At 35.2% G+C, this 11,027-nt stretch overlaps 1 protein-coding gene and 1 long non-coding RNA gene across 3 annotated transcripts; both read left to right on the top strand.

Annotated features, from left to right (window-relative positions):
• The first annotated feature begins 2,611 nt into the window (after nucleotides 1-2,611).
• Nucleotides 2,612-3,534, top strand: LOC133720473 (C2 and GRAM domain-containing protein At1g03370-like). 2 transcript variants are annotated; one of them, XR_009851888.1, is made up of 3 exons: nucleotides 2,612-2,752; nucleotides 2,973-3,139; nucleotides 3,313-3,534. XR_009851888.1 is itself a non-coding variant. In XM_062146810.1 (2 exons), the coding sequence occupies exons 1-2, from the start codon at nucleotides 2,616-2,618 to the stop codon at nucleotides 3,064-3,066; spliced, it is 231 nt and encodes a 76-aa protein (XP_062002794.1). In that variant the 5' UTR covers nucleotides 2,612-2,615; the 3' UTR covers nucleotides 3,067-3,534. The 2 variants fall into 2 exon arrangements, 1 of the variants encoding a protein (XP_062002794.1); XM_062146810.1 differs by having other exon boundaries at nucleotides 2,973-3,534.
• A 5,164-nt stretch (nucleotides 3,535-8,698) lies between these two features.
• Nucleotides 8,699-10,733, top strand: LOC133719821 (uncharacterized). The gene is made up of 2 exons (XR_009851481.1): nucleotides 8,699-9,389; nucleotides 10,427-10,733. It is a non-coding gene; the product is annotated as an uncharacterized LOC133719821 (long non-coding RNA).
• The last annotated feature ends 294 nt before the right edge of the window (nucleotides 10,734-11,027 follow it).

The raw sequence follows: 11,027 nt of genomic DNA, 5'->3' as shown, positions 1-11,027 counted from the left end.
AAATAATTGAAGATGAATTGAACTAGAATCCATGAAATGCTACTATAATACTGTAATCATTCAAATTTCAGAGCATGTAAGTTACAACCAAGCACTGTGTTTCTGGCAAGGACCTTTTTCTTTCGCCGGTAAACTTTTGTCATTGTTCCAAAGATCACAAGTGTGTCAAAAGCCACTACAAATGAATGAGATGGCTACTGTCATAAATACAATTTCAGTAAGGCAACTCACAGGAAATTATAATACCCAGAATTTCTCCAAGCTACCTTTCATGCACTGATCAGTGCAAACATTGAATTAAAGACCAGTTTAACAGAAGGATTGCATACCTCCAAAGTCAACTCATCACATTTAACACTTACGGGCTCAGTCATAAACTTGCTAGTTTCATGGGGAAGTATAGCAGAAATCAAGCAACCTACATTATCACAATTGATTTTAGACCAACAATCTAATTTTGACAAGAGCAACATGGCAACATTAGAGCTTAATCTGATTAGAAACAATATGTACAGAGGGATATAAAATGCAGATTTAAACCTGGAGCTCAGGTGGAAGATATCTGGACTAAATTCAGTGTATGCTACAATATATCGGTACAGCTCCTAATTAAACTCCAATCGTATATAACATTACATTCAATTCAAAAGAAGCAGAATAAAGTCCATAGCACTTAATTGCTGATTAATAATAACATGTCCCCAAATTACCTAGATTGATGTTGAACTCTTCAAACTCGTCATCGTCCTCGAACATATCCACCTTGGGGTCTTCAGATGCTACCTTCTGATCCTTCTCCATTGGAACAATGCCTGCGAATTTGCAATCAATGAATCAATTAACTCACTCAAATTTAGACCCAATTACCAAAAATCATTCAAAAGGCGATTGGCATTATCAAAATCAAATCTTGAATCTTTGTACCTAGAAACAAGAACATTGAATCAGATAACCCCAAATGAATTGCGATTCACCGTTCCCAAATCAAAAGGTACAGAGTTTTGAGAGAAAGGGATAGAGAGAAACTTACTATTCAATAATGTGGAGGACTATGATTCTAGGGTTGTTGTTGTTCCTCTGACCAATCTTGATTGTGAGCTTTGAACAGTAAGGTTCTTCTACTCATGTGTTTGCGAATGATAGAGGCCCCAACTCGGTACAACGGTTGAACTTTTAAATTTGTTCAAATGACTAAGTAGTATAGGAATTAAGGTCACATACTTCGATTGGGCAAATCCCAGAACTCGATTAAACAAGACCCATAAATTGATTGGGGAAAAAGACTCCCCAGAAATTTAGACAAACAAGCCTTCTGTTTTTCTGCACTACACTACGAGCAGTGAGCCTTCCCAGCAAATCCTTTTGTAGCACCAAGTTTCCCTAACAAGACCAACAAAACAGAAGAAACGTGTTACAAAATTGAAGAACTATAGCCAAACTCAAAACCCCAAAACACAAATCAGCTTTAATTGAAAGAAGAAAGAGTTCTTGTTTGACAACATGGAAGAACCCAGTCGAAAAAACCCCAAAACACAAATCATTTGCAGAAAAAAAAACCCTAAAATCAATCGAAGCTTGAACCCAGTCGAAACCCTAAACTACAAAATGATTGAAACCCTAAATTGCTTACCAATATCCGATTTGAAAACAGCTCTTGCTGGAGAGCTCCATTAATACGAACATGAAAGATGAAGCAGAGACTAAGAAGAAGGAGAGACTACGAAGAAGAATAGAGAGAGTGAGAATCGAGATCTGAGAGAGCACAGTGAGAAGGAGAGAGGCTAGTGTTTGAGTTTTCTAGTTTCGCGGGTTCTAGGTCGAGTTGAGAGAGCTGAGTGAGAAGGAGAGAGCGCGCGGGGTGATGTTTGAGTGTTTAGTCGTGGTCGAACTAAGTGAGGACAGAAAGTGACTTAATTAATTGCGAGGGATATATGTCAAATAGCACAAGTCAAAATAATTTGGGAAATTTTAAAACAACTCCCACATTGAGACAACATTTAAATGTTGTCTGAATGTCACAACATTTTCCAGTCAACTAGGAGGTGGCTATTTGAGAGGGAAAAGACTCAATCAACTTTTGGATATCCTTCTAAATTTGAGATAGGAAATCACCACCTTCTACAACTACACAAATGTGTTGTCTGAATGCTCACCATTTTTCCAAACTAAACCAGTATGGTTTTAGTGTATATTCAGACAACAGAAAAAAAAATTATGTCGTCTGAAAAACCCAGACGACATAAAACAAAACTTATGTCGTCTGATGTGTGTCGTCTGAAGGCCTTTTTGGCATAGTGTTGGGTAATATGGTAAAAAGAGATAACTGCTCAATATCTATAGATAAGATCTTAATTCGTTATCTATCATTTTTTTTATTATATCAGCAATTGAGAATTAATTTTGCATGAGTCGAAAATTTTTCACTTCCGAAAATAAGACTTATGCCACTACACCAAATTATACAAGACTATGTATTTTTTTACCTTTTTTATTTTTTTATTTTTTCTAATCTAGAAATTTTCGTAAGTGAAACATCTGTCATCAACAAACAGCCGGCATCAACAAATAATCTCTCTCTGCTCATGAACTGACATATGCTTCATAATCTGTCATCTATGGGTAGTCCAACTATAGTCATGACTCTGCGGCAAGGTAGAGGTATGGATGCAAGGCATGGTGCAAAGACACAGGATGAGGAAGGCAGGCTGAAGTTCCACTTCCAGTCCTTTGTATCCTTCAATGTAGCGAACAGGTATAGAAAGGATATCCTAGATATCAGGGCATCACTTTATCGAAATTGGAAATTTTCATTAATCCTTCTGAGCTTTTTCTGTCTTTGATTATTTGGTTAAATAGATTTTTGTCAATCATGCTCTTCTTTGTGCTTATTGAGATGAATATCTCATCTCAGCTGACGTTTTCATTTTCCAATCACTGATGCATGCATTGACGTAGTTGATGTTTCTATTCAGGACAATTATGGCCCTGTGGAAGGCTAGATCTGTGAGTCCTGAGCAGAAGGTGCAAATAATAGAAGAATCAGAAAGTCAAGAATCTCCAAACTGAAGAGAGTGGGTCTTTCTTGGGCCTTGATGATGTCAACATGTATAAGGTTTATTCATCCTTGCATTCAGTTCTTGTGAGCACTTTCTCTTTGTACCATACATATACCCTTTGTTGTTTTTCTTTCCTTCCCTTTTTGGTGCAAATATTCACGCATGTGTTTTTTGGACCTGCAGTATAGATTCATCCCCTGTTATTCATTCTTTACTGCATATTTGATGATTCTTGTGATTGTTGAATTTGTTGCAGATCATTAATAGTTGGAGACAGGGTAGGGAACCCTTGAAGGTATAAGGGTGGTATGTTTAGGTGCTGGGTTTGCAAGGAAGATGCTGCAAGTTGTGACCACGTACAGCAACCACTGCTAGTGCCCTTCAAGTTTGAAAATAGCATTACTCAAAGTTTGATGAGTGCGTAATAACGTGGACATTTGAATATGTTATGATATTTTTTGTGGTTACTTGATGCGAACCAGAACCAATTGTTTTAATATTACTAATATATTTGTATAAGGTATTTTTAAAATTGTCCAATATTAATCATATGGTCACCATGATTTATAAAAATTGAAAGTTAACAAAAATTAATAAGAACATAATAAAGATTAAAAATAGGGACAATGATAAAAAAAAAGGTCATTTTAAAGTGCCTTATGATAATCCAGATATCACAAATGTCCCCATGATAATTAAGGTCACCTATTAACAACCTAACACTAGAGTTAAACTTAATTACAAAAAGTGCCACTGACAGCTCTCTCTATCTCTATCTCCCCCTCCCGTTACCCATGCCCATCTGAACCCTTTTCTATTTGAAGTGTCGGCCCATACAAAAATATCTCTCTCTCTGAGATCGGAGCCTGCCATGTCCGATGAGGAGCACCACTTCGAGTCGCTGACGCCGGAGCCTCTAAGACCTCTCCTCAGCATTTCATAGTTTGATTGAATGGGACGGGAGGGATTCAATTCCCTCCAAACGGTGCGTTTCTTTAGCTCCAATCTCTCTCTTTCTCAGATCTGAATTCCTCGATTCTTTTATACGGCTCATCTTCGTCGCCGATCATCTTCTCTATTATTGTTTTTCTTTTGTCTTAATTAAGTTTCCTGAAATCATTTACAGTAACTCAACTTCAACTTCAAATCGTTTACGGGAAGGATAGGATAATTATTTGGTGTTTCAACATTTTTTTTGTTTTGACTTTCGAGTTTTCGGTCATCTTATGATCAATAAATTATGGGGATAAAGGTTGTGCAGTTAAGGTGTTCGATTAAATAACTGAAAGAAGTAGTGTGGCGGACTACTGCTATTTGTGTGCGTGAAAGTTTAGGAGATATTGGGGGGGGGGTGCAGTGGATGGTATGAGCTTGGCTCGAGAAGGGGTTTGGTGACTTGGACTAGTGGTGAATTGATACTCGATGATAAATCAATCTTTGCTGGCTTGCTGCTTTGCATGAGAATTAAGCATCTTATTTTTCCGAATGTGATGCAGAAGCATGGGTAGAAGAATTGAGACTATTTGGTACAGCACATTTTCCTAATACACACAAAATGGGAATGCTATCATGGGAAGGGGGAAGTCTAAGGTGTGTTGATGTTTGTCATACATCAACTTTTTAATAAATATATATTAAATTAAATTAATTGGTGAAACCTGTTGTACAGGTCAATAGGTTATCCACTTATAATTTGACATGTGTACTTTAAAAAAAAAAATTACCTTACTAAGTACTCATTTATCGTTTTATATGTAAATCGTTCAAAAACTTGTAATGAAGATCGTAAATATAGTAATTACTTTGATTATAACTATAATTATTACTAAATAAGTCCAATGTGGTCGTTTATTGTAAAGTATCTCATCGATGATATAATTTACAAAAGAAAATACTCTAATTATAAAAAGAACAACTAGATTACAAGAATAAGGACTTGAGAAGTTTTAGGTCTAATATGATCATTTACCATATAAACAAAACATTTGTTGTAACGTTGGTAAAGTGATCGTCTTTTTTGTAAATGGAATCATATTTCAAGTAATTATCATAAAAACAACCATAAATACCACTTTACACCTCGATTGTTGTAATTTATAGTAAAATGCACTGTCAGATGAGTAATTATCTCATGGATGATAAGATTTACACAAGAAAAGTATTAGTTACAAAATAGAGGACTTTAATATACAATTAAGGACTCGCGCCTCATTTACTATATATACGTAAAGTTTTACCACTTTGACAGCAATCTGTTGTCAAATTAGTAAAATTGTTCTCAGACTTGTAATATAAAAAATTACAACAAATAAGAGCTTGATTACTACTTCTACAACAATTCGTTGTCTCATCAGTCAAATGGTTTTCAAACTTGTAATATTGAAGAATTACCACAAATACAACCTTGGTTACTACTTTGGACCTCAATTGTCGTAAAATCAGGAAAAAAACATCGTCAAATAAGTAAATAACTCCTAAAGGATAGTAGTTACAAGATTGAAAACTTTATTATACCATAAAGGACTCACAACGAATTTACTTAAATATATGAAGTTTTACCAGTATAGCAACACATTCGTTGTTTTATTAGTAAAATGGTTCTGAAAACTTGTAATAGTGAAGTATTAACACTTATTACCTAGATTACCACTTTTTACCACAATTCGTTGTTTTATTGGTAAAAATGTTCTCAAACTTGTTATAATGAAATATTAACACTAATTACAACTTGATTGTCACTTTTTACAATAATTCGTTATGTCATCAATTTTATATGACTTAGGCTTGGAATATTAAAGCACTATCAAAATTACAACCTTCATTACTACTTTTGACCTCTACTATAACTTTATAAGAGAATATGGTTAAATAAGTTTTTTTTTTCCCTCTCGAAAGATCAATTCTATCTGCCTTTCTTTTCTTTTCTCTTCCTTTCTTCTTTCTTCTTCCTTCTTCTTTCTTTCTTCTTCCTTCTTGGTCCGTAGTTGAAATTCTAGTATATCAGAGCCATGGTGCGGCCTGACCATCACTCCGCTATCACTTCTCCGCTGGAATTCTTAGTTTCTTTCCATCCTTAGTTTCTCTAGCTTGTGTTTGAATTTAGGGAAATCTTGTGTTCGAATTTAGACAAATCTAATAGAAGAAACCCCAAAACCCCCAAATTGGAAAAACCAAACCCTAAAATTTTCAATTTGTCTTAATCTCTCGTTAACCTTTCTCCAGGACATAGTGCCGCGAAACCGTAACTAAGTAATGACGGTCAAAATGGCGGCGCATTACCCGTCCAGTGAGACTCGATGTGGTTCCCTGTAGACTTTCTTGGAATGATTTGGTGAGACTCGATTTGGGTTCTTTACTTTTACTTTACCATCCAGGTCTTGTTGAGTCTGTCAATTTGATGTAATTTTTGAGGTGGATGAACTGATGTTTGTTGATTTTGCTATTGTAAGTTTGAATTTTGACATGTTAATATTGTAGCTTAGCTCCTGGTTATATAACTATCATGATTTAGCGCATTGGGTCTTCTTAGTTTTGTCAGTTTTGATATATTTTCTTTTAATTTCCGATATGAATCGGAGCTCTCATGTCCAAGTCTTTGGCTTTAAGACCGGGTTGGTTGTCATTTCTGATCGGGCTTTGAGGTCAAAATGTTAGATTGTTCTGTTAAGGAATCTGATGCATGTTTGAGTCTCTGAGAATGCATATTTGAGTCTGTGATTCACAATTTCCAGTTATATAGTCAACGAAAATGGAAGTTCACCAGAAAATGGAAATTTTCTTTCCCCCTTCTGCGCCATCCGCCATAGCGATGCCTTCGAAAAGGATCCATTTCAACCTTCAGACAAGGCCCAAACGGTTTCCCTTCACAAGGAGAAGGAACTCCATGGAGATTATAATCATGACTTCATTGTACTGAAATAGCACTGAAGGTTACTTATATGCAATGTAGGCTTCATTCAAAAATACAGAGACATTCAAATCACTTACATTTCAGTCATTAAGTTCAAACCACGGAGGCCTTTTCTTATATTTTTCATTCCAGATGAAGTCTATTCAAAAATAGGTTAACCTAGTTAAACTTGCTGCTAAAGTATATTTAAAAATGTAGCTGCTCTAATTGTAACAGTACAGAAAGGATAGCTGCTCCAGTTTTAGCAGTATGAAATAGGTTAGCGTAGCGAAAGTTGCTACTGGAGTTGGTTCAAAAAACTGGCTGCTTCAGCTGTTGTTGTACAAAAACTGAAGCCGAAGCTGAAAAGGCATATAAGAACAATTATGATCTCAATCAGGTAAGGGCCGTTGTATTTTAGTTTCTTCCTGTGGAACTGTTGCCACCAGAATTCACGTTGACCATCTATTGTGCCATTGTCTCCTGAAATTGAAAACATCAAATGGGTCCCAATGAAAAAAGAAACAAAGAAGAAGATCGAGTTAGAACCTCGATACTCAAAACCCAGGAAAGGTTTAATTAATCAACCCACCCCAAGAAAGAATCAAACAAACACAAATCTCATAGATGAAACCAGAAACAAAACCCCAAAAACTTGTCACCTCTACTGTTGCTAACCATTGGAACACAAATAGGAAAAAAAATCTAAAAACATGTAATCTTCCTGGCATCTTCCTGAAACACGCATAACAATATTCAAAACCCAATTGAAATCAAAATCCAATTGACCCAGTACTCAAACTCATATCAATATCAGCAAAAAAAAAACCCAACCCAGAAGTTCGGAACACGATCCCAACCCTTGGCTTTATGATCCTCGGATTATTCCTGCAAAATCAATATATAAAAAAAATAAAAATAAAACCCACTGAATCAAAAGCCAAACGAATACGGAAGCGAAAATTTCAGAAAGCGGAGCGATTCATTACCTAATTGCAGCAACGACTGATCTCAAAGAAACGCACGCTATTTCTCTCTCTCAAGATTATTTTGTCGGCAACCGGCAACAAATCGAATGAGAAGCTTGTAGAACAACCTAGAGCAATACCGGCATTCAACTATTTTATGAACCCTTAAGGCTTAAACGATGGTAGAAAGCAAAAAAGCAATGGCAAAACCATCATTTGACTGTTACATGACCACAAAAACCAAGGGCGAAACCATCATCTCACTGTTACATGAACAGTGATGAACAGTGCGACCAGCTTTAGTATACGTAGAATTATGGTTAATTGAAAAAGGAATAGGGAATTACTTCTCCTTCCCTTTACTGGAGGCATGCCATGGGGGATCTTCATCCATCAGTTTCAGTAAATGGATGACCCACTTTCAAATCTACTGAGAACTAGAATTAAACTCAGTAGAAGACTACAATTTGACAAGGGACCAGATTAAACTAGATTGAAAGTCAAAGAAAGTGTAAAAAGATGGAAGAATCGAATAGAAATCTAGAGAGAGAGAGTTGAGGAGTTCTTCTTCTCTTTTTCAATTTAGGGTTTTCTAAATTTTTTTTTCAATATGTAATTGGGAATCATAAAAAAAAAAAAAAAAATTGATACAGGTTAACGGGTAAGCAGGTTACCACTATTAAATATTTCAGACCGTCAGATATATTAAACTTTTAATTAAATCAAACGGTCTAAAATATTCAAAAAACTTGATGTATGACATACGTCAACATATACTAGAATTTTCCCATGGGAAGAGGTTAGTCTTTTTTTTTTTCCTCCCAATTTGCCTAGCTAGTAATCAGGGCTTTGTTTTGGGTTTGTTCTCTCACTGTCTTATGATTTATTATTATTTTTCACTTAATTAAAAAAATTTAATTGAGCAACATGATGCTGTTTCACTTTCTTTTGTTCATGATTATTCTATTCTCAGAATAAGATATGTGAACCCATTTGTTAAATAATATAGGAGAAATAATGTAGTGCCTGGTCAATCAGTGTTTGCTAGGGTAGCATTTGCAATTTCAAAGTTTGAGCCTGTCACTATGTGTTCCAGTGCTGCTCAGGTTAGTAATATTAGAGATAAGAAAGGCTCTGAGAATCTTTAATATCTATTGGTCTTTTTTATCAGTGTTGGAAGAGATTTAAGTTTGAATTCATTAAGCTCAGTGGCAAATGCACGAAGTCAGCTACCATAAAATGTCAGGGTTATCGAGATGAGTCTGAATGATTTTGGTTTCGTGATACAATCCTAGCGGTGAGCTTCTTCTACTGATAACAAATTCATTAGTGGAATACAATGATTTCAATGTTGATCTTTAAACCTTTGATATATATATATATTTTTTAAGTTTCTTATAGGAAGAAGTGCATCATGTTCTAGTCCCCCAGAGCCAAAAGTTGCTAGCATTGATTGGAATTTTAATAGCTGGGGAGGTACGCTCTATAATTATGCAAAGCTAATGTCTATATTAAATTGTACAGTTTTCTATAGATGCCACCGTATGCTCAATCTTTCAAGCAATTGAACAGTAGAATCTTTTTGTGGGTAGTGCATCTTTTTTATGTTTTAAGGTGCATAATCACATTTAATGCTAATCTTGGTATTTGTCATTATGTTTCATACATTTTTTTTTTCTTCGTGGGTGTACAGTAATAAATTTTGAAATATATAGTCTTTAATGAAAAATCTTGGTATTTGTAGGATCATTATGTTTCACACTTTTTTTTTCTTTGTGGTCATACAATAACAAATTTTGAAGTATATAGTCTTTAATGAAAGAAAGAGAACAAAAAAAGAACATCAGAGAAGCCTTTATGCAATTTAAAAATTGTTACTTGTACTATAATAATCTGTTTCTTTCTAATGTCTGAATTGTTTAGCTGCTGATGGGGAACAAAAACATATCAGCTAGTGTTTTAACTGTTGCAACTTTTGTTTGGGTGCTCTTTGAATGGCTCAGTTATCATTTCTTGACTCTTGTGGGTTTTGCTTTGGTTCTTGGTATGCTTGCTCAATTTCTCTGGTCAAATTTGAGAACTATGTGCTAATTGTAGAACTATGTGTCAAATTTGTTGTTACTGGCCAGGTTACTGATCATGTCCAATGTCAATCACATGTCACTTGCTAAGTCATTGACTAAGTCACTGTTATATCCATGTCATTGACCATGTCACTGGTCAAGTCATATTGCACTGAACAAGTCATTGGTCAAGTCATATTGCATGTCACTGGCATATTTTGAAATTTTTAAATCATTGTTATATCCAGGTCATTGGTCGGTTAACTGTTAACCTCAAGTAATTAGTCATGTCATAGTCATGAACATGTTACTGACCATGTAACTGTCAAAGTTACTGATGATTTTCTCATTTTCACAAGAAGTAATCTTATAAGTATACAACACTTTAAAATGTCACTTTATTGTTATACTGTTCAAATTCATTGACTATAATTTTTTCATGGCCAACAGATTGGATTGTGAAATTTTTGTGTTGTACTACATGGAGAAACTTTCGAAAGAGGAGGGGATTCAGAAGACACTCAGCAAGAAGTATATTTTGCAATATAGAGCTCATATAATCAAGACATTTGCGAAACATAGGCAGATTTGGATTTCTACAGATTTAGAGTTTTAGAAATTTGTTTAGGGCTTAGGATGCAAGTCACTGGCCAATTGTAAACTCTAGCTTACTAAATCAATTAGCTTTTTATATCTTTTTATGGTATCACTGTTATGTTTAGTTTTCCTTAATGAAATTTACAGCACATTCAAGTTTCAGGCATTTTCTGAATTCAGACAAGTCAATGTCACTGATCATGTCCAATGTCGATCACAAGTTAGTACACAAGTCACTGTCAATCCCTGTTGTATCTAGATTTCAAGTCAGTAGCCAAGTCACTGACCAAGTCACTGTCACGTAACTGACCAAGTCACTGTCAAGTAACTGACCAAGTCACTGTCACGTAATTGACCAATTCACTGTTATACACGTCATTGGCTAGGCCAGGTCTTTAGTTTGTAAGGTTATTGGCCAAGTCACTGTTAACCTCAAGGCACTGGTTATGTCGTT

Source organism: Rosa rugosa, chromosome 7, assembly GCF_958449725.1.
Source record: "Rosa rugosa chromosome 7, drRosRugo1.1, whole genome shotgun sequence".
Classification (NCBI taxonomy): domain Eukaryota; kingdom Viridiplantae; phylum Streptophyta; class Magnoliopsida; order Rosales; family Rosaceae; genus Rosa; species Rosa rugosa.
Note: the sequence above shows the minus strand (reverse complement) of the source record. Positions and strands in the feature narration are given on the sequence as shown.

What these genes read in the sequence shown, in the direction of transcription:
- LOC133720473 (XM_062146810.1), top strand. Translation starts at nt 2,616, where the DNA reads ATGGGTAGTCCAACTATAGTCATGACTCTGCGGCAAGGTAGAGGTATG. An exon ending in TCCTTCAATGTAGCGAACAG is followed by an intron (nt 2,753 to 2,972) that starts GTATAGAAAGGA and finishes GTTTCTATTCAG; the next exon opens with GACAATTATGGCCCTGTGGA.